Raw genomic sequence first — 24,033 nt, 5'->3', positions numbered from 1 at the left:
CCGGCCACCATGACAGAGTGGTTAAGGCATCTGATCATCTTTTTAACTAGCCCTGTACCCTTGGGTTGTGTGTTTGTTGCCCACTTTGGGCAGTCACCAGATACTGTCTGCAGGTTGTTGGTTATTCTGTAGGAAGTTTGGCTTTCTTCCACCACCCTAACCTGGCACGTCAACAATGAATTAAATTTGTGGCCTCAGTATATGATATGTATATATTTCATCTTGGTAAGGTTTGTTATCGATGGGAATCGGTTCACTATCTTAATCTATAATCACATACACAGGATTCATTATACGAGGTTATCTGACATGTCCCCTTTCAATGTTAAGCATTATTGGCGTGGGGAGCAACAATCCCTGTCTGATTCATTGGTGATGATTACGTACTTGTGTTGTAAAATACCTTACAGTCATTTTATCACTTATGTTGGGTATTATGTTGAGTTCATCAGCAAATTCCTACAGACATCAACAGACCTACAAAAACCTTAGCTCCACCACACTAGTGGTCAAACGACTATTGACTTTTAATCAAATCCTCCAGCCTGATGGACAACATGTTATTAATTCACACCCCTCACAATAAAACAGTAGTGGTAATAAATGATGTGTTAGTTTACAGTCGACTTCACAGCGGCTCTGGACAGTCTTGAATGACGTTAGAAGGAGCTTGATGTCTAATAGAGTGCATTACGTTCGAGAACATATTATCCGTGATCCACTTAGGGGTGATACGTCTATTCTGTGGTGACTGATGAGACAGCTAACTCAAATTAAAAATTCAGTGTTATGGTCATTAAGAACTTATTACACTGATTTTTTGAAAGGTTTACGTGTGTTAAAATTTATATACAAAATAAACATTGTTCATTTTGTGGCGTATAACACAGGATGATTCAGATATAACTTCAAAAGTAAAGAATTAGGTCATAAAATTATTTATCCTTTAATAATCACATTTCATTGTATATCTTTCCCCCTTACATTGGAATGGAGTGGCAATAAACAGCTAAGTGGATCAGGTCTCTAAGCATCTTTATCCTTAGCCCTCCACCTCTGGGTCGTGGGTTCGAGTCCTGTGGGGCAGTTGTAAAGTACTTGGAACTATGACTTTCCTCAACCAGCCAAACTTGGCACATCCTTTAACGACCCTGGCTGTTAATAGGATGTAAAGTAACAGTTGACCCGTTACATTGGAGAGTCACAGTAACTACAAAAAGGAAATCTTTAACCATCAGTTTAGTGTGATGAAAAGGGGAGATAACCAACATACAGTGCATATGAAATTTGTGTAGATAGAATTCTTAGAATGAAATACTTTATATTTTGAGTATGTTTCACCCATTAGATAACATGTAATTATCAAAATGCCTTAGCTTATCTTTATGAAAAAGTACAATTCTAAATTTGTGATAAAAATGATATCTCTTATAACTGACTTCTTGATGTTTAATATATCTATGTTTCTTTAAGGAAAACGTTATCAGATTCCAATCTTATGTCTTGTGCAAGATATTGGAGCTCTCATTCCACAACTTTGTTAGAGTTTCAGTAATGGGGCTGATGATATTTTACATTTATGTTCATTCCATGTCTTGTGAGACAATGAGGCTGACATCTCATAGCTTTGTCATTGTCTTGTGTGAGACAATGAGGGTGACATCTCATAGCTTTGTCATTGTCTCGTGTGAGACAATGAGGGTGACATCTCATAGCTTTGTCATTGTCTTGTGTGAGACAATGAGGCTGGCATCTCATAGCTTTGTCATTGTCTTGTGTGAGACAATGAGGCTGGCATCTCATAGCTTTGTCATTGTCTTGTGTGAGACAATGAGGGTGACATCTCATAGCTTTGTCATTGTCTTGTGTGAGACAATGAGGCTGACATCTCATAGCTTTGTCATTGTCTTGTGTGAGACAATGAGGCTGGCATCTCATAGCTTTGTCATTGTCTTGTGTGAGACAATGGGGCTGGCATCTCATAGCTTTGTCATTGTCTTGTGTGAGACAATGAGGCTGGCATCTCATAGCTTTGTCATTGTCTTGTGTGAGACAATGGGGCTGGCATCTCATAGCTTTGTCATTGTCTTGTGTGAGACAATGGGGCTGGCATCTCATAGCTTTGTCATTGTCTCGTGTGAGACAATGGGGCTGGCATCTCATAGCTTTGTCATTGTCTTGTGTGAGACAATGGGGCTGGCATCTCATAGCTTTGTCATTGTCTCGTGTGAGACAATGGGGCTGGCATCTCATAGCTTTGTCATTGTCTTGTGTGAGACAATGAGGCTGACATCTCATAGCTTTGTCATTGTCTTGTGTGAGACAATGAGGCTGACATCTCATAGCTTTGTCATTGTCTTGTGTGAGACAATGAGGCTGACATCTCATAGCTTTGTCATTGTCTTGTGTGAGACAATGGGGCTGGCATCTCATAGCTTTGTCATTGTCTTGTGTGAGACAATGAGGCTGACATCTCATAGCTTTGTCATTGTCTTGTGTGAGACAATGAAGCTGACATCTCATAGCTTTGTCATTGTCTTGTGTGACACAATGAGGCTGGCATCTCATAGCTTTGTCATTTTCTTGTGTGAGACAATGAGGCTGGCATCTCATAGCTTTGTCATTGTCTTGTGTGAGACAATGAGGCTGATATCTCATAGCTTTGTCATTGTCTTGTGTGAGACAATGAAGCTGACATTTCATAGCTTTGTCATTGTCTTGTGTGAGACAATGAGGCTGACATCTCAGCTTTGTCATTGTCTTGTGTGAGACAATGTGGCTGACATCTCATAGCTTTGTCATTGTCTTGTGTGAGACAATGAGGCTGACATCTCATAGATTTGTCATTGTCTTGTGTGAGACAATGAGGCTGACATCTCATAGCTTTGTCATTGTCTTGTGTGAGACAATGAGGCTGACATCTCATAGCTTTGTCATTGTCTTGTGTGAGACAATGAGGCTGGCATCTCATAGCTTTGTCATTGTCTTGTGTGAGACAATGAGGTTGATATCTCATAGCTTTGTCATTGTCTTGTGTGAGACAATGAAGCTGACATTTCATAGCTTTGTCATTGTCTTGTGTGAGACAATGAGGCTGATATCTCATAGCTTTGTCATTGTCTTGTGTGAGACAATGAGGCTGACATCTCATAGCTTTGTCATTGTCTTGTGTGACACAATGGGGCTAACATTCCATACCTTTGTCATTGTCTTGTGTGAGACAATGGGGCTGACTTCTCACACCTTTGTCATTATTTTGTATAAACAATAGGGCTGACATTCCACATCATTGTCAGAGCCTTGTGTGATAAATAAGGTAAGCGTACCTAGCATTCGCTGATGTACTCTTATTTTCCATTTTTTTTCTAGGTGTTAAGCATATTTTTTATTGTTGAAACATCAAGTCTTCCCCTGCTTTGTTTATATCATCTGTTAAAATATCCATTGTTTCTATTTAAAGTCGGTTCTTGTAAATGAGGAAACATAACATCACGATAATTAAGTATTGATAGATATATATCTGTTGGAGATAGTACCAGGCAGGGACACACAATATATAGGGATAAGAAACAGTAAGGCCCAGTGGTGACTTTTGTTACCTTTTTGTGTTTCTTCACCAAGCAATGAAGTCATCACAGTCCCAGTTACTAATGTTATCTAATTTAACTGTGTCTTTACGCTGTAATTAGTATGGACTAAGAAAGAACTGACCAGAGCCGTTTTGTCCGCCATTGAGATGTGAACCCCATAAGTGATTCTCATGTTTGTAATGAAAACAATACTAATCAGATAAAATATCAGAAAACTTACTGAAGTCACTCAGCTTTGAAATGGTAACTGTTTAAAAAGATAATTTTCTTTATAATTTTTGTTGAAAGTGATATATATGGTCTCCTCGGTGACACTAGCCCAAGCTAACCTTTATCTTTGCTATTACTTTTGCCTCCCTCCGCGTCTATAAAACGTATTTGACCTACATTCATTTCCGGGGTTATACTCGTCCAGTGACCACGTTGATCAATTAGCCACCTTTGTTTCACACTCCCACTATTCTTACACTACGAAAACATACCAGGTATTATAGCCAGAGTAGTTTATACCTTTAATTATGGTAACCTGGCCACCCGTTAATGTGCTTGTGTATACACAGATGTACACGCATGACTGCGTCGATGAACATCGGCAGACGACTTTCTGGGTTAATGTATTCATACAAAACTCAACTGTTTTTTTTATGATGCAACATTCTTACAAACACCGGCACAATACAAAACAAGACTGTTTTTTTATTCATATGATGCAACAAACACGACAGAAATTCTATGAGAAGTCTTTCAATCATCGACAGAATAACAGTTCAGTTTGCTCAGTTCATTCTCCCGATCGGTTCTTCCGACCGGGACAGGTCGGCTGAGGTCAAAAATGGGGGGTGGGCTTAATACCGATATATATATATATATATATATATATAATGTTATTTCAGTTGTAAAGCTTAAACCTGCATTTTAATTTACAAATATCAAAAGTTACTTGATATCATTTGCTACAAAAGCTAACACAATCAATTTGAAATTCAAAAGGCTTTCTTCTGTTTATTTTGAAAAGAAATTTATTTACTTTTGCAATAAGAATAAATATCTTCCTGATCGGATAACTAAGCATTAAAGTCAAATCTATCTACAGATATTGATAATAAAAAAACCCAGTCCCCTAACACATATCATAAACGAAACTACCGATCTGTCTCTCAGTTCAGGCACCAGTAGAGATAATGGGAAATCTCCATAGATGTTGTTTGTCAGATATAATAATTGGTTTGTTTGTGTGTATCCACCTGATTTGAAGAACTTTTCCTCAACTTATTAACATTAGAAAACATCTTGCTCTGTGCAGTTTCCAACAGATTGACCATGTATTTATTGAAATACATGTAATCCTTTCTATTCGTGCCTCCATTAGGAGCCAAACTGGAACAACAGTCGCAATATAACACAACAATGTTATATCGTCCGAGGTGTGGGAGCAAGTATTGAGAAAGTCTGTTCTAATATGATGAAAAACAAACCCTGAACAATCTTGTAGCTATTGTAATAGCTTTGTAATAACAGATTCAGTATTTTCCTTGCTAGTTGAACTTCCAATTTCCAATATTTGTCTTTTTCATATGGAAGGAAAATGAGTATTAACTAAATAATTGCAAAACAATTTGTCGCACTAAATGGCATAGAGATAAACCTATATGTTCGATATAACATTGAATGACAGGATGCTTGTAAAATTGATGTGATGAAAAAAGTATCTTTGTAAAATTGATGTGGTGAAAATGGTGTAATGAAGTCATTGTTTTTTCTATTGATTTCTTGACATGGATGATAGTAGTGTGACAAAAACAGGAATTTCTTGAGATGGATGACAGTAATGTGACAAACACAGGGATTTCTTGAAAACATCTGAGAAGCATGACAAAAACAGGAATTTCTTTAATGAAATCATTGTTTTTTCTATTGATTTCTTGAGATGGATGATAGTAGTGTGACAAAAACAGGAATTTCTTGAAATGGATGATAGTAGTGTGACAAAAACAGGAATTTCTTGAAATGGATGATAGTAGCGTGACAAAAACAGGAATTTCTTGACATGGATGATAGTAGTGTGACAAAAACAGGAATTTCTTGAGATGGATGACAGTAATGTGACAAACACAGGAATTTCTTGAAATCATCTGAGAAGCATGACAAAAACAGGAATTTCTTGAAATGGATGATAGTAGCGTGACAAAAACAGGAATTTCTTGAAATGGATGATAGTAGCGTGACAAAAACAGGAATTTCTTGAAATGGATGATAGTAGCGTGACAAAAACAGGAATTTCTTGAAATGGATGATAGTAGCGTGACAAAAACAGGAATTTCTTGAAATGGATGATAGTAGCGTGACAAAAACAGGAATTTCTTGAAATGGATGATAGTAGCGGGACAAAAACAGGAATTTCTTGAAATGGATGATAGTAGCGGGACAAAAACAGGAATTTCTTGACATGGATGATAGTAGCGTGACAAAAACAGGAATTTCTTGAGATGGATGACAGTAATGTGACAAACACAGGAATTTCTTGAAATCATCTGAGAAGCATGACAAAAACAGGAATTTCTTTAATGAAATCATTGTTTTTTCTATTGATTTCTTGAGATGGATGATAGTAGTGTGACAAAAACAGGAATTTCTTGAAATGGATGATAGTAGCGTGACAAAAACAGGAATTTCTTGAAATGGATGATAGTAGTGTGACAAAAACAGGAATTTCTTGAAATGGATGATAGTAGTGTGACAAAAACAGGAATTTCTTGAAATGGATTCTAGTAGCGTGACAAAAACAGGAATTTCTTGAAATGGATGATAGTAGTGTGACAAAAACAGGAATTTCTTGAAATGGATGATAGTAGCGTGACAAAAACAGGAATTTCTTGAAATGGATGATAGTAGCGTGACAAAAACAGGAATTTCTTGAAATGGATGATAGTAGCGTGACAAAAACAGGAATTTCTTGAAATGGATGATAGTAGCGTGACAAAAACAGGAATTTCTTGAAATGGATGTTAGTAGCGTGACAAAAACAGGAATTTCTTGAAATGGATGATAGTAGCGTGACAAAAACAGGAATTTCTTGAAATGGATGATAGTAGCGTGACAAAAACAGGAATTTCTTGAGATGGATGATAGTAGCGTGACAGAAACAGGAATTTCTTGAGATGGATGATAGTAGCGTGACAGAAACAGGAATTTCTTGAGATGGATGATAGTAGCGTGACAGAAACAGGAATTTCTTGAAATGGATGATAGTAGCGTGACAGAAACAGGAATTTCTTGAAATGGATGATAGTAGCGTGACAGAAACAGGAATTTCTTGAAATGGATGATAGTAGCGTGACAAAAACAGGAATTTCTTGAAATGGATGATAGTAGCGTGACAAAAACAGGAATTTCTTGAAATGGATGATAGTAGCGTGACAAAAACAGGAATTTCTTGAAATGGATGATAGTAGCGTGACAAAAACAGGAATTTCTTGAGATGGATGATAGTAGCGTGACAAAAACAGGAATTTCTTGAAATGGATGATAGTAGCGTGACAAAAACAGGAATTTCTTTAATGAAGTCATTGTTTTTTCTACTGATTTAAACTGAATTTAACCTTGCCCATAACTACTGCATCATAAGAGGTAGGGCTTTCATATTTGGCATGTGTGTTCTGTGACCTTTCTGGTGGTATGAAAATTTTTGACTCTTTGACCTTGACTGTGACCTTTGACCTACATTTAAAAAAATTTAACATTGGCCTTAACTATTGCATATTGAAGACAGACGTATATCACAAAGTGTGCATGCAATTAGCACAGAAGAGTTTTAATGTTCCACTTCAGAATTTTGTTGCTGGGGGCGCAGTGTTTCATTAACACGTCTTGTTTAAATTTTATTTGCTTCCCTGATTCATATGCAAATAAGAAGTAGGGTGGAACCAGATTCAGCAATTTATCAGAAGAGTTTTGACTGGTGTTGTAGCTCTGTGGTGGATACTATCTGTAATGGTGTTGATTTAGCAGGATGGTAAGAGGCTATGCAATGTGAGAATTTGTCGTGTCACTTCTTCACCCAAAACATTGTTCTCCATAGCTCAGCTTTGTCAAAGTCCAAATTTGTCAGTGTCATAGTCTGAGTGCATTAGGGGAATTTTTTGTGACTTCTTCACATTGTTCTGAAACATCATTTGGGGAGGGCAATTATTTCTATAATAAACAAACTTGATTCTCCACTGGAGACTTTAAAATACTACTCATCCTTAACACTCAAGTGTAATTCAACCAAAGTTCTATGTATGGTTTAGGCCTTTATTAGCACCAAAATATGTCAGATTTTAAAGTTAAAATTTCAAGTCGCAAAGCACTGTATTTCAAATTTTGGAAACTTTCTGTATACCGTTGTGATAATATTAAGTTGTTATTTCAGCAATTGTTGCCATGGTAAGCAACCCATGTTTGCAAAAATTAGCTGGATGGTGTTCGATGAATCTATTTATCAAATTTCAAATGTAAGCTTCCCATGGTCCCTAGTTTTATAGATTAAGTCTGCTTGGATTCAAAGCATAAATCTATCAGCTGCTGCAGCTGAAGGCTATAAAATATAAAATAATTCAATTTATGATCAGTTTTATATGCTCTGGTATAAGTATAATGTATTTTGGGAATAATTTTGGATAACAATCCACAATATTTCAAGGTCACATGTGCAATTTATGTTCCAGGATGAGTAGTTACACCAGGTGTTGTGACCATCTTGGCTTTTGTTTTTTGTTAATATAATGGTCAACAACAATAGGTTTGATGTTGCTGTAATGCAAGATGTATAAAAAAATAACAGAAAATGCGTAGAACATAAAAAATATGAAGGAGAAATCATAGCTTTGAAATATATGTTAGGACAGTACATCTATAAGGAATACTAGAAGTAGATTTTTCAAACCTGTCCTGGCTATACATATATATAGTTTTATACAAAAAACAACCCAAGACTTGACTACTAGTTAAGCTGTTTATTGATAATGAACGAGAAGTCTTCTGTAGCAACAAAGAACAATCTCTTTGGCGTAACAGGGGCTCCTCACTCATAAGCAAACTATTGAAAACTTACTTGCGACAAGCTTGACTCTGCGAATCAGACAAGCGAAGTAAAGTGAACTGTGCTTGACTCCGGAACAGTAGAAATCACTTGACTCTGATGAACAGAGAAGCAACTAGACTCGCTGATGCCAGAGAAGCCAGGAATGATAGGGCTAGACTCTGTAAGAGTATAGAGAAGTACTTGACTCTAAGAGACTCAGAAGGTTCTAGAGAAGTGGCTTGACTCTGACACTGACTCACAGAGCAGCTAGCATAATACAAGGACAAACTTGATGCCAGGGTAACCAATGAGAAGACTCTGGACTCTGAACCGTTACAGAGCAGTGACTTGACTCATGAAAGGACCCTGTCAAGAAGCTTGACCCCCATTAACGCACATCCAGTATATTAAAATTTATGAACGATATGTCTAAAACAACCTATAAAAAAAAATTTAAATAGGAGACAAAATTCCCCAGGAATTTAAAATTCATGGGGAAGAGAGTTAAAAGCCAACGCAAACCTCAACAAGAGTGAGTAGCCCAACTAAAATAGAAGTCAAAATACAAACATTTGCAAATAAAGTAGAACTAAATATATTTGTAATAAAAGCAAAACAATGAACAGGTATATACAATATAAGTAAAACTTACAACCATCTGTCCTAAAGGTGATGAAGGGGATGGCGGGTGGGTAAGGCACAAAAAATAAAACACTCCTCTCGCTCATCAAACACTGAAACTCAATGGATGCCAATACTGATATCCCTCTAAGGAGTAATTGCTGATTGGTTAAAGATAAAGATATAGTAAAATTTAATAATGACATGTATAAAACAAGCTATAAGGAGATTTTCAAATTGGGGGATAAAATTCTCCAGGAATTCAAAAGCCGATTATAAAGCTATACAATACCACGATACGGTTTTACTTGATGACAGGACTCGGAATAAACTTAAACAAAACCTTCCACATGAGCAATTATTCCTGCTAAGTAAAATCGTAAATATGTAAAAAAAAAATGAAAAAATAAGATTTATCTTCAGAAATGAAATTTACAGCATCAACTCTAGACCATAACATTTAAGACCAAAAAAATCAATATCTGCGCTAGATGTTATTGCTTCAAACGTTTGTCTTTTAATGTTTATCTATGTTCAGCCGAAAGTTACATCATATTTATAATTAGTTATCTTACATTTACACTTTGATGTATAAACTGCCAGTAAGCTGATGCTGTCCTATAGAAGGATTTGGATATAAAAATAGTCCATATAGGTTTTTGACACCATGGTGTGCGAGAAAACATTTTTAAAAAACCCAAATGGTTGTTTGTTCAGACCTGTATGTTCTCTGTCTTGGAGATATCCTGACATTATGTGACATGATTCTCAGCTTGGCCTCAAATGAGATTTTGCCACAGAATATCAGTTCTCTATTAAGATTTATCATTCCTAAAGTGTATACTAGTGACAGATTCTATTATACTAGATGACACCACACAATTTGACATAAATATCCATGCAGAAAGGCCGGCTTTTAATTAAGTTTAAAATGAGATTGAATCTCTTTGAAAACAAATGATGTGGACGTGACATAGTTTTGGACAATTTCATTTCAGTAATAATTACCATAAATTTAGTATACATATCCTCCAGTAATTCCCATTCATTTGTATATAATTTAATGGAAAGAAAGAGCCCAATAAACCCCCGTAGGAAGCCCCTGTACCTGCCCCTCATACCTACTCACGAATGCAAATATCTCCTTATTTATTGATGATGCTGAGCTGGGCGGATGTTTACTACCTGAATTGGTGACATTCCACACATACAGAGCGGTATTCACCATTTTGTTGTGTGCTTTTGGTTCATTTTTGTAGCTGGTTTATCATTTTTATTCCCGTTGGTTGGTTGTTGAGTTGGCTGTGTATTTTTGGCCCCATTTCCTCCATCTGTGTTCACACATGTGGCGGTGAGTTTACATTGCTTTTTTCGTTATTTCTGTGATGTTTTTCGCTGGTTTGCTGTTTATTTACATGTCAGTTTTGATTTATAATACAATCTCTTCATGTAATTCCAGCATCTTTACCTTTCAGCAATTGAATAAAAGTTTTAGTATGATTTCTCTTATTGTTTGGTTCTTTGTTTTTGTAGTTGATTTCAGTATTGGGGTTTGGTTTCCCCAATATACAGAGGTTTGTTAGTTCCTCCTTCCCCACAACGCTCGGGGGCCTTATTGACTAGCACTACCAAGCAGCACCAGGTTTCTAGTGCTTCGACTTCTAGGGCCATACTGTCTGCTCAGTCCAAGGGGCTTGGGGCGTCTGCAGCCATGGTTGGTAAGCGTTCTGGCAGACATTCCCATCTGTAGTCCACACAACTCAGGCTGGAGGTGGCTCCAATGGCTTGCTTTTCTGTTCCTAAGTCATCCCTTCCATCAGGATGTGGATACCTCGGAACCTATCGACTGTGAGGGATTGGGCACAGCAGAGTGTGATGTTCTCAACCTTTTGTATGGGGAGCTTTATGGTTGATGACCTTTGATCAGAAGCCCCTTCTACAGATGGTACTCTTTCTGATGGCAAGTCCCAGTCATCAGACAAGCCTGCTGAGGATGAGGTGGCAACTGAGGCTTCCCACCTCGTTTTGGGCATGTCTGCCTTGTGCTACTATGTTGCCTTTCTCTTTGGTGAGAACGATTGCCCACCTACTTCTGCATCATTGGTTTTAGAGGCCACTACATTGCTGAGCTCTGTAGTACTTCCAAAACCTGCTCCTCCCAGTGATAGGACCCTGCCTGAGGACACCATTATGTCCTCTGCTCTGACTACTGCCCATATACATGTTGTGGAGAAGAATTCCTCTTCTACTCCTGATTCTGGGTTTCTTGGGTTGCTACCCGGAGAGATCAACTTATTGGAAGTTGAAGCCCTCTGATTATGCCATCCATGATGGGAAGCTTGCTACTCATATGGCCAAGCTGGAATCGAGGGACTTGTCTTCCTGGCCTGGGAAGTTAGTAGAACAGGTGGTGTTCAAGCCAAAGGGATATCACAAGGTTGAGAGAATGTTGTGCCTCACAATGTCCTGTCATATGTGGATTTTTTCACTGTATCCTTCTACAGACTGATCTGCCTGAGGATTGGCTTTCTGACGGGGTATGATATGCAGGACTCACGTCTGCCCTGAATATTATATTTGGTGGTGGCGTTGCAGTGCTCTCTGCTTACCAATGTAATGCTCACTTGTCGGTGTTCTCACATTCAAGTTAGCAAGCCCTTCTGCTCTTGCCTTTTGATGGTCCTGTACATTGGACCTACTCTGTTCAGATGGGTTTTACCCGCAGTTCAGAGTGATCTGAAGGAGGATTCAATGGCCTCTGACATTCTTTTCAAGAAGCGTGGGCCCAGTGGTTTTACAAGAAAAACTTGAAATTAATTCCAAATGTAAATGAACTACCTGGACTTTTAATTTTTTAGGTTCATTGTCAGATGTTTAAACAACATCTTGGAAATTATCTTTTCACAGGTATATGGAGGATAATGGCTGCAAAGAATTAGAAACCAATGTCATATCTAAGCCTTAGGCTGTTAGTAGCCATGGGTGAGAGGGATTCAGTTTGTTCATTAAATAACAACCTGATATGTTGTAGGATCACCGCTATTGGGGCAGCAGGTGGCATTGGTGTGAAGAGTGATATCCAGTCCAAGTTAAAGGGAGGCTACGTATCTGGACGATACAACCTTACCACTGGAGAACGCTTGTACATTCTGGTGGGGCAAGAAGGTACAAACGCCTGTAGTAGTCAGATGGTAAGTACTCCCAATTTCTGACCTGGTATCTGTTGTATAATAGTTATAGGATCTTATAGGAAAATATTGAATGTAGAGTAATCAAAGATCCATTCTACTGTTCCGACAAACTTTGTAGATAATGAACATTTCCACATCAAACTTAAAGACATTTCAATTTTATAGATATGATCACAATTGGTTATATTACATTTTTGTAATATGCAAAAATATATCATGCATATATTCCGTGAATAACAAGGCATTCATGTGATATATAATCCTCCCAATCAGGTAGTGTTATTTCTTGATTTGCTGAAAATCTTTATAACCTGATCTAAATTTGTACCCATGTCCCATATGCTACCACCCTTCCGTGAAATTCAGGGCATAAACACACACTTTTCATGTAATATTCTAGAGATCAAAGTTATGACAGTTGATCAGATTTCAAATAAGTGAATTATTTTTCCACCCTGACTATGGATCTGACTTTCACATCTTTTCATTGAACTTCAGATCAGTTTTCCAACTTAATAACAAAAGATGTAATATGTGTACAATGTTAACATAAATGTGTGACAACCTTTCATATACTTCCTAACTCAGAATCTAATTAAATCAAAAGTGAACATAGTGATTGATCAGTGGTGCAACATAATTATGTATGACTTATATGTATCCTACCATGACTCTTGGGAATGAAGTGTAAAGCTCTAAAGTTTATCGTAATGGTAAGAATATAGAGATCCAATTATATTTGTGTTTTTTTCGTCTTACGCGTCTTCTTTCAAAACTTAAATCATAGTTTCTCTCATAATTTTCAAGATCTATTTTATATTCAGCTAATCTCTTATCTCTGAACATCCTAAGGGTGAAGCAAGCTTTCTAGGAATCGTCCAGGCTTTGTCTCCTTCTCTTTTCCTTGGAGTCCCTCAGACACTTTACTGTTTTGCCTCTTTATACAAAAAACATTGTAGAGTGAGAAACCATAATTGATACTCTTTGTGCTACACTGAATGTTTCCAGTCTACCATAAGACCATTACGCTACCATAAAATGGTTTGACTGGATGTAAAAATGTTCATGTGTTTGCAGCCCATTTTGTTAACGTAAGGAATAAATTCCAAGGAAGTGCACCTGTCATGTGTGACTCACTGGGATAACTATTCAATTCTCACTGCAGTATTTGAACTTTCTTAAATAGATATAAAAAAACAGTGTCTTATACTTCAGTTGTTTGATAATAGATTGATAATTTACGTATAAAATGATGACCAGAAGAAATATTTGTGAAGGTATTTTTGTATTACAATATATATTACAGGTTTCTGAAACAGTGAATGATATTTGTAGAGAAGGGAAGCCAGGAGCTGAAAATGAAGAAGATTTTTTTGCTACAAATGGAGGAGGTGCTGGAGGAGGAGGTGGTGCTTCATTTGTTTTCAAGGTCAATGTTGTCCAATTTCAAGGTCAATGTTGTCAATCTGTTTACTATTAAAATTGCTTATGTTTTTTTTTTTTTTCAAATACATTTATACAGTATTTGTTTACTATTTTGATGTGCTTAAGCACCTCAATTCCAGGCAGCTTTCTAGACAAGACTTATCAGAGAAGTTTGTGTGAAACAATCTTCAATTATTTTGTCCTGATAGAGAATACAGGACTAGTGTCTTGAGATATAAGCATTATTGTGGCAAGGGTGAAAAAAGACAAAAGTGTTGTGCCATTTTTTTTTTTTTTTTTCGCTGTCCTGAGCCAAAATGCAGCTTATATTTTAAGACACTGACCATGTATTCTATTTATCCTGCAACATTTATTAAAAATGTAGGCTATCGAAACTAGATCAGTCATTTGGTCTATTTATCATCTACCTGACATTTGACAATACACTAAAACGTACCTGATGACACACATACATCAAAATAATGACTCCGTGCTGAAATATAGTTCCACAACTCATTGGATATAAAAAGCAATTTTATGAATTATCATACATAAACTTTGTTTGTTACAAGAAATAAAATTGCTTATTCAAACAGTTTTTTTTTTATATTTTTAAATGCAATATTAAAGTAAATCAGGCAGAAATTCTGTCAAGTTAATGCACATGGTATTTTAAAGCTTCTTTCCGTCACTGCCAAATACAGCATAAATATATGTGTTAGGTGTATTCTGACAATGCCAGCATGTTGCAAGATAAAACCTATATATTTGTAGACTACAAAAGTGTAAAGATTATAAAACTTCATCTTTGAAAAGAAAATTTATGTAGATAATATCGATTGTTTTTGATCTGATATTCCAAGAGATTGTTTAAATTCCGCCCTCAGAAAGTCAGCAGTTCAGAACACTTTGTACCATTACTTGTCGCGGGTGGAGGTGGTGGCCTTGCTTATCGATCTAACTCATCACAAGACAGACATCAGGAAGTTAAACTTGATTCTGGTTCTTCCAGCTGTGGCATCACAAATCCAGAAGGAGCAGGTAAATTTCAGCTTTATGGCTGAAAACTATTAATTAATAACAGATAGTTCTGTAGAACTATTTTAAACATTGTGTGAAATGTAAAAATTTATTGAAATTTTGTAGCATGAAAACGGCATATATTAATTTTGTGAATTGAAAAGGTAGAATTACAGAATAACCTTTAATATAGTGATGATTTGATGATTAGAATTGTACAAGTTTTTCCAAGCTACTTTTTTTATCAAAATGTTAAAGATGATGATGAACTACAGTATTTTGTATTGACATAATACTTAAATTTGAATCAAATTGAACAGCAAAGACACAACACTGTATAATTTTCCTAATATCTAGTGAAGAAAATAAAAAGAAAAAAATACAGAACTTTTGTAATTTGGCCATTTTTTATATTTCTACATTTCCAATGTGCTATTTTTTTTATTTGTTATGTAGGGGGTGGGGGAGGTTGGAGTTGTAACACCACTAACTCCTTCACCCAGGCTGGTCAGTCCCTTCTACAAGGGGCAGTAGGGGGCAGCTCCTGCAACAAATCCATAGCATCTCTGAACTGGAACACTCCGGGAGGATTTGGTGGGGGAGGAGGACCATGTGCATCTGGGGGAGGTGGAGGTGGCTACTCCGGTGAGTTTAATCATTTTGTTTTAAGTTGAGCTTACCCAACACAAAACGGCTGTTACCTTCAATGTCTTAAGCCTATGTCATAAACTGTATTAGGGGTGTAGATTTTGATGAAGAGAATACTTTTAATTATCTCGATATTTATTGCTAGGTTGTGCCTGACATTTGGATCTTTCATCAATCCTACATGTTATATATACATGGGATTACAGAGCTTTCATTTATTTAAAAAAGACCTTTGCTTCCTTTTAATGTCAAAGAGGTCGATTTTATTGAATGTCTTTAGTGATGTTCCATTTCTTGTGTATAATTTGTATAATATCTTTTTTATTATTGTTTTTATAGATAGATAAAATAGTACGCCACATAAGTACAAAGTAAAACAATATGACTGGATAAATAAATGTGTTTATATAATAATGACATCAACACATGACTTCTGAATATCATATAAAGCTGTGAAATCCTATCACTATTTCATTCTGGTCTGTATATACAATTAATGAAGACTGGATTAACAGACAATGCTAGATGACCTGTTTGAAAACTCGTAGTTGAAAATGTTTTTATGTTTCAGGTGGAAATGTGTCCCTACAGGATGGGTTGGAGCACAGTGGAGGAGGGGGTACATCTTACTATCACCCAGATACCCTCAACCCTGAGATACACCCAGGTACTGTTAACAGATTCAATATCAAAGGTCACATTATGAAATACCCAGATACCCTTAACCCTGAGATACACCCAGGTACCGTTAACCCTGAGATACACCCAGGTACCGTAAATAGATTCAATATTACATACACACACTGTTAATGTAGGCATTCTCATAATGTGTGCAGAAAATACATGTAAGGTTCCACATTGTATACTAAAGACAGATACGACTGTGTTGGTTTCGAGCTTTTTTGGATGGGACAGTTGACAATATGCCTTTAACTTTTGCTTTGATTGTTTTATGGAAAAGTTGATTGAGAGGACTTGTATGGTTTGTGTGTTGAGTATTTTAGACAGAATTATGATGAGGATGTGTTTGGTTTGTGTGTTGAGTATTTTAGACAGAATTATGATGAGGATGTGTTTGGTTTGTGTGTTGAGTATTTTAGACAGAATTATGATGAGGATGTGTTTGGTTTGTGTGTTGAGTATTTTAGACAGAATTATGATGAGGATGTGTTTGGTTTGTGTGTTGAGTATTTTAGACAGAATTATGATGAGGATGTGTTTGGTTTGTGTGTTGAGTATTTGAGACAGAATTATGACGAGGACTTGTTTGTTTGCCAGATATAGGACAAAGCTATGGCCTTGTAGAAGTAATCCTCCTGATGAACTGTCGATGCCAGTACTGGTGTAACATTACTGACTTTGACAAGAAGAAGTACACTTGTAAATGTAAAGATGAACAGCAACTAGCTCCAGACCTCCACAACTGTCTAGGTAGGTGGTGTACCTAGAAAATAATAGCAGTGATGTCAAATGACTTCTTCAAATTGTCAGCTTTCCAAGTATAGCTTATTATGTATAATACCAGCAAATTGAAATAAATCTTTTTGAAATTTTAAAAGAACTTTAAGAATATAACACACTATCCTCCACACCTGTTTATCTGTTTAGATTCTAGAAATGCTATAATATTACCTTTTCTTCAACAGAGTCCAACAAGAGTGGGCAGAAGGCGGCAGAGGATGAGGGATTAGAACTAAAATACATTGTTATAATAGCAATAGGATCAACGCTCTTGCTGCTGTTAGCCTCTTCAACAGTTGTTTGTCTGTGTGAGTTACCTTAATGTTCTATGTCATTAATGCTTTAAATGATATCAAATGATTAATTAATTAATTAATATTAAAATAAATCTCCCTCAAAAATTCATTTAAATATGGCATCTTTGTCCCAAAAATATCATTCTCCCCAAAAGGGAAAGCAGAATTCATCTGATATTTTACGATACTTAGTCAGTATAATTATAATCAAAATTTAACATGAATAGAACAAGACTTTGTAGTCATTTCTCAAAATCTGGAGTTCATGCTCCAAAAATACACCAAGAAAATAAAATTTGAATAACATTAGATGTGTTCAGATGTCTATATTACAGTATAACAACATTCCAAGTTTGACTGGAATAGCACTTGTACCAGATGAATTCATTGGAGCGTCGACTGTGTAATCTAGCTATACATCAAGTTTGATAAAGTTATTTAAGAACAAAAACTTAACAGTGAAAAGACAATGCCTCTGTTGTTCCTTCTGGGAAAATAAGAGCAGGTTTTTGAAACACTTGACATATTTTTATCAAATCTAAGAAGTGAAATACAGTTTCTTAGCCTTGATTTTCATCTTATTATTTCCTCTTGAATGATGCCAGAAAGTAGTCAACATTAGCCTGTAGGATAACTTTCACATGTATTACACTGTTTGCTATTGTGAATAAAATGTTCAATCCATTTTTAGTGTTCTAAATAGACAAAAATTGTTAAAAATGTCGCTTTCCGATAACTAGACATAAATAGATCTTTGCAAATGATCAGGCTTTGATTTTATCTGCTGTGATAGAACCTTTAAAATGTCAAACTTTTCCAAGCCTAAGGTTAATGAAGAATCCTATGATAATGAAGGAAATTTCAAACGTTTTTGAAGTTCTCTTATAGTGAAGGTTATCTGGTACATTTAAAAAATTATTGATTTGAGAAAAGAGACACAGCAGTACAGTTGACTAGAATTTTATTTATCCTAGTAATATAGATATCATTAGTCAGATTCTTTGGGTAGATGTTAATTTATTGTGATAAAGACATAAAGAATGAGTCAGTAATAGTATAAGGTTCATAGTGTCAGAGGGTTATGTCAGTACCGATATGTATAATTACAGATCGTCAACACCAGCGGCAGAAACAGAGCAACATCACCATGGAACTAGGCCACCGTTCTAATCATCAGTACACGATCAATACATCAGCACGTAATGGCACTCTTCAGCCCCGAAATGTCCCCCCATTAGGAATGATGGCTGAATACAACCCTAATTATGACTTTGTAGGAGCCAAGTACCCTGAGAAACACCTTCCAGAATTAAACAGGCATAAACTACGCCTAACAAGGTATGTTCTCAAAAAACTACCAAGTACTCTATTTTTTGTATATCTTGGCACATGGATTCCAAATGTCTTATGGAGTTAATTCCAGATGTGAGCCTAATTTCTATACCTAAGTCGCTGTTTCGTTTTTCTTTTTGAAATAGGAGGACTTTTTTTCAAAAATGATTCAAATGCAATGGGTTGTTACCCATATTGTCAGCATTTATAAATTTTCCAAAATTCAGTTCATCAAATATGAAAGCTATGTGCTCTCAGGTGCAATAATCAATGAATCACAGAGAAATATCAAAATTTGGTATCCTTGACTCCAACTTCCATCAATGTATTATTCTCTCCCACCCCTTACAAAAGTTCTCAGCACTGTAGAAGGCTAACTTCTGAAATATGGTTCTAGCAGTTCTAAATTTAAAGTCTGTGTTTCTAAATATAGGACTGGACTCCTTTACGTAGTGGTAATCAAAGTCAGGCTTTCAGAAGCATCCTTAATGACCTTACAATGGTCTTAGTTGGATCAATTTGTCTATTAATACTTGAAACGCTTTGAGGAAAAATAGTGGATAGTCATCAAGGTGAATTAGTAAACATACAAATATTAATGTAATTCACAGAACAACACAAGATCACTTTAACCTACCGTATAGCCAAGTATTTTCACGGGGATGTTTTCACTATTTCACAGTAAATTAGAGTGATTATGAGAATTTAATCTGTGAAATATAATTTTGACCCGTGAAAATTGCCAACCAAGAAAAACTTACATAATTGACATTCATATAATTAGGGGTCAAACTGAATTCCTGATTCAATGTAATTTTAATTCAGGTGATTCGTTCTTATGAAGAAGAAAACTTACAAGAAAGTAATTTTCTTTCATCTATAACCGTATATCAGTTAATCATATTGTTACTAAACGTTATGAATTTGGTTTTGTTATCAATACATCTGACTTAAGAGCAAGTTGTGACTACTTTGCTTGAGGGGATTTGTACTGAAGAGATATAGACAGAGAAAAAGTACAATAAAAGTTCAATCTAATAATCTTGACATTTCCCCTATAAAGTGGACAGTGTAGTGGTCAGTGGTCACTATAGGCCTTGTTGATCAATGCAAGAGATTATACTGGAATAACTGGTTAGTAGTATAGCTGAAGCTGAGCCTAGCATTTATAGCACAGCTGTCTTCTCCATAACACTGAGTCAAATCATTAACCCTCTACACAGATTCACTGCCATGACACTGGGTCAGGTCCTTTACCCTCTACACAGATTCACTGCCATTACACTGGGTCAGGTCCTTTACCCTCTACACAGATTCACTGCCATTACACTGGGTCAGGTCCTTTACCCTCTACACAGATTCACTGCCATGACACTGGGTCAGGTCCTTTACCCTCTACACAGATTCACTGCCATTCACTGCCCTTTACCCTCTACACAGATTCACTGCCATTACACTGGGTCAGGTCCTTTACCCTCTACACAGATTCACTGCCATTACACTGGGTCAGGTCCTTTACCCTCTACACAGATTCACTGCCATTACACTGGGTCAGGTCCTTTACCCTCTACACAGATTCACTGCCATTACACTGGGTCAGGTCCTTTACCCTCTACACAGATTCACTGCCATTACACTGGGTCAGGTCCTTTACCCTCTACACAGATTCACTGCCATTACACTGGGTCAGGTCCTTTACCCTCTACACAGATTCACTGCCATTACACTGGGTCAGGTCCTTTACCCTCTACACAGATTCACTGCCATGACACTGGGTCAGGTCCTTTACCCTCTACACAGATTCACTGCCATTACACTGGGTCAGGTCCTTTACCCTCTACACAGATTCACTGCCATTACACTGGGTCAGGTCCTTTACCCTCTACACAGATTCACTGCCATTACACTGGGTCAGGTCCTTTACCCTCTACACAGATTCACTGCCATTACACTGGGTCAGGTCCTTTACCCTCTACACAGATTCACTGCCATGACACTGGGTCAGGTCCTTTACCCTCTACACAGATTCACTGCCATGACACTGGGTCAGGTCCTTTACCCTCTACACAGATTCACTGCCATTACACTGGGTCAGGTCATTTACCCTCTACACAGATTCACTGCCATTACACTGGGTCAGGTCCTTTACCCTCTACACAGATTCACTGCCATTACACTGGATCAGGTCCTTTACCCTCTACACAGATTCACTGCCATTACACTGGGTCAGGTCATTTACCCTCTACACAGATTCACTGCCATAACACTGGATCAGGTCCTTTACCCTCAACACAGATTCACTGCCATGACACTGGGTCAGGTCATTTACCCTCTACACAGATTCACTGCCATGACACTGGGTCAGGTCCTTTACCCTTTACACAGATTCACTGCCATTACTCTGGGTCAGGTCCTTTACACCTACACAAATTCACTGCCATTACACTGGGTCAGGTCCTTTACACCTACACAGATTCACTGCCATTACACTGGGTCAGGTCCTTTACCCCTACACAGATTCACTGCCATTACACTGGGTCAGGTCCTTTACCCTCAACACAGCTGTTAAGCTTTGCACCAGATTAGATTTTGGTTGTCATCAGTGAAGGTTTAAAGGTCAAATGTCATACCACTTGTGAAAATATTTGGAAATTCAGGTACTTAGATGTGACTTTAATTTCCAAAAGCTAAATTTTTCTGTGAAACGTGTGGTAAATTTACTTAAAGCTGCAAATTCAAGGTCATGAGTTCAAAAATCTATGTGCGAAGTAAAAGGAAGAATAAATTTGATACGACAGGCCAAAATGATATGTTTTTTAACATTTGACTGTTTGTCTGGTCATTTTACCAAACAGCCATCAACATCTGCATGTAGGCACTTAAGTTGTTCTCAGTCTTTTGAGTACTTAAATGTACTAACACTGTAAAAGCACCTACATGATTTATACATACAAATGTAACCCTAAGTTGAATGGTGTCATCATCCAGATGGCATGCAGCCCATAAGATCATTTTCTCCTTCAATGTCCATAAAAAAGACGTACATGTCATATTCAAGGAACTGCCGCAGCGATGAAGCATGAAGTCTGTCTATTAAGCACTTAGAAGACATCCACTTTACTATGGTACACATTTACTCTTTATTTATTTGTCTGGCTTGTGGGCAGTGTCAAAGTTTTATTTGTAAGGAGTAGCTATATAGCCATAGATAATTGCTGTAGACTGTCCTATCTGTACTTAAGAAGAAGATGTAGGAGGAAAGCTGTGGGCCAGTTTGGAAGGAGCTGAACAGTTTAGTTCTACAAAGGAAACGGAAGAACTAGAAAGATCAATTTCCGATATAGTAGAAAAGTAGAGCTCTTGGGTCGGTTTATTGACGGTTTTGCAAGTTATAAAGTTTCTACATGGAAATCAGCAAAGTGTAGAATTGTTCATAATTAGGTAGATAATACAGATATACAGGAGACTGTGTGTTTGGGGACTGAATGTGTAGATATTGGTTCTATAATGGATTTATATGGAATTTGTGTCGTAAACAAAGTATATTTCGCACTGAAATACGTTGTTCAATTGGTATTGAACTGGTGGCCGCGGAAATGCAAAAAGTTTACGTCATGTATTACCAGCAGTTAGTATTTACAGAAATAATGTAGCAACTGCTGAAGCCAGACACTACAAAGAAGCAATAATTATACTGATCTGTGATTTTTAGGACATTTAAGTCCTGGACTCATGCTTTTCTACTGGGACTCGTCCTAATTTTCATGAACCCACTATATTTCTCAGTATCGGGACTCATCGAAATTTTGGAATTGATCTTCTGGATTAACCTGAAAAAAATCCCACAAAAATTACTGACAAGTGACATTGTTGGTTAAAGAACCTTAGCACTGATAAACCTGTAAGGTTTAAATGTTGACAAGCACACATTTATGCAGAGCAGGTACTGTAACTCAGAGATGGGTTTGTATGATTACTTAAATATATTACTGAGATTCTCTCTGTTGGAATTAGAAACATGTGGACAAACCTTGTGTTTTGTTCATTATTGCAAAGTTGACTGCCTTCTTGTAATCTTTTACTGAAATTAGAATCAAAGAAGTTAAAGTTTTTCCACATCTTCATTTCATCTCCATGATGACTTGTTGTGGAATGCTGTAGATACAATATTATAGGACTCTCTCATGTGTCGGGGTGCAGGAGAGTGATATTCCACTCAATATATCAAAGGTTTAGCAACATAAATTTTTATTACAGAACAAATAGGATTTAATCAAAGTATTTAGGACTTATCATGAACCAAGGATGTACAATACGTCATACATCCCAACGTGCGCATACTTAAAACAAAAAAATATACCAATTTCCGATATTTTGTCCAAGATACAAATAAGAAAGACCAGATGTTGAGATCCATGCCACCTTGTTTTGTTTTGAGTTAGTTTAATTTCACTCTTGTTTACCCAGTAACAATAGACCTATCTTCTACAACCAGAGTGTTCACACAAGGCAGGTTTACTGTTATCAATTTTTCAATCATACATAATGTATATTTCAAGGTTAGCATACTAAGAGTTTTGCTTGTGTGGCCGAAAGGGTTTATTGAGTTTATGACAAATCAGTTTGTATTTACAAAATGGTTTATGAATACATGTGATTACCCCAATTCAGATATAGTTATTACAGTTATAAATCACAATTTACTTAATGTATTTAGTATTCAATATTAACCTGATGGTTTATCTGACATTTCTTTTTAGTGGCATATACCTGGTGGCCTCACCTGGCCACAGATATACAGCCACAACATGCTGGGCTCACCCAGTATCTATGTTGATCAGGATTTTCAGTCATTTTAAATGTCTAGAAATAAACATGCAGAGTAGCCCCTAAGATTGCCAAAGTTTATAAATGTAAGTCTGGTACCTGTTATTGATTGTTTAGTTATAAGAGATAATTTTTTACAATACAAAAAATTGTATCTCACTTGAGCGTTGGTGTTATTTGTATAAACATGTGAAATATTAAAATACACTGTTTATCAGAAAGAGTGAAACAGTAGACTTTTCTATGACAGTAGTGTTTAGGTTGACAAACTGATTGCTTTCGTTATATTTGTGTCTGTAAACTTTGGAATCAATAAAAATGAAACAGCATATCAACAAAGAAAACTGTAAATCTGAGAAAGTTAATCCTTCACATGAAAATTCAGATGTTGTTCAACATACTTTCTTTGTTTTGTCATGATAATTTTTCACAGCAGCTTTATAGTACAAATATCTATTGAAATTTTAGAGACATGTACAAAACATGAATACTGCAGGGTTTGATATACAAGGATTCTTGATAAACACTTATGGAATAGATACAGATTCAGGTTTTCATTC

General features: G+C 36.5%; 3 protein-coding genes across 3 annotated transcripts in view; 1 reads left to right on the top strand and 2 right to left on the bottom strand.

Annotated features, from left to right (window-relative positions):
* Nucleotides 1-1,548: 1,548 nt before the first annotated feature.
* Nucleotides 1,549-2,703, bottom strand: LOC132552342 (keratin-associated protein 4-6-like). Its single transcript, XM_060216503.1, has one exon. It carries the CDS (start codon nucleotides 2,701-2,703, stop codon nucleotides 1,549-1,551), a length of 1,155 nt encoding a protein of 384 aa, XP_060072486.1.
* A 7-nt stretch (nucleotides 2,704-2,710) lies between these two features.
* LOC132552331 (uncharacterized) lies at nucleotides 2,711-3,151 on the bottom strand. The gene has a single exon (XM_060216494.1). It carries the CDS (start codon nucleotides 3,149-3,151, stop codon nucleotides 2,711-2,713), a length of 441 nt encoding a protein of 146 aa, XP_060072477.1.
* Nucleotides 3,152-12,940: 9,789 nt separating this feature from the next.
* Nucleotides 12,941-24,033, top strand: part of LOC132552320 (ALK tyrosine kinase receptor-like) — a 34,885-nt gene continuing 23,792 nt past the window's right edge. The window contains exons 1-7 of the mRNA XM_060216485.1: nucleotides 12,941-13,893; nucleotides 14,777-14,930; nucleotides 15,366-15,554; nucleotides 16,129-16,224; nucleotides 16,836-16,988; nucleotides 17,204-17,326; nucleotides 18,424-18,652. Coding sequence (XP_060072468.1) covers nucleotides 13,717-13,893; nucleotides 14,777-14,930; nucleotides 15,366-15,554; nucleotides 16,129-16,224; nucleotides 16,836-16,988; nucleotides 17,204-17,326; nucleotides 18,424-18,652 — 1,121 coding nt within the window. The 5' untranslated portion in view covers nucleotides 12,941-13,716. The remainder of the gene's footprint in view (nucleotides 13,894-14,776; nucleotides 14,931-15,365; nucleotides 15,555-16,128; nucleotides 16,225-16,835; nucleotides 16,989-17,203; nucleotides 17,327-18,423; nucleotides 18,653-24,033) is intronic.

Source organism: Ylistrum balloti, unplaced genomic scaffold (assembly GCF_031769215.1).
Source record: "Ylistrum balloti isolate Yb309-2 unplaced genomic scaffold, AGI_CSIRO_Ybal_v1 Utg369630, whole genome shotgun sequence".
NCBI lineage: Eukaryota > Metazoa > Mollusca > Bivalvia > Pectinida > Pectinidae > Ylistrum > Ylistrum balloti.
Note: the sequence above shows the minus strand (reverse complement) of the source record. Positions and strands in the feature narration are given on the sequence as shown.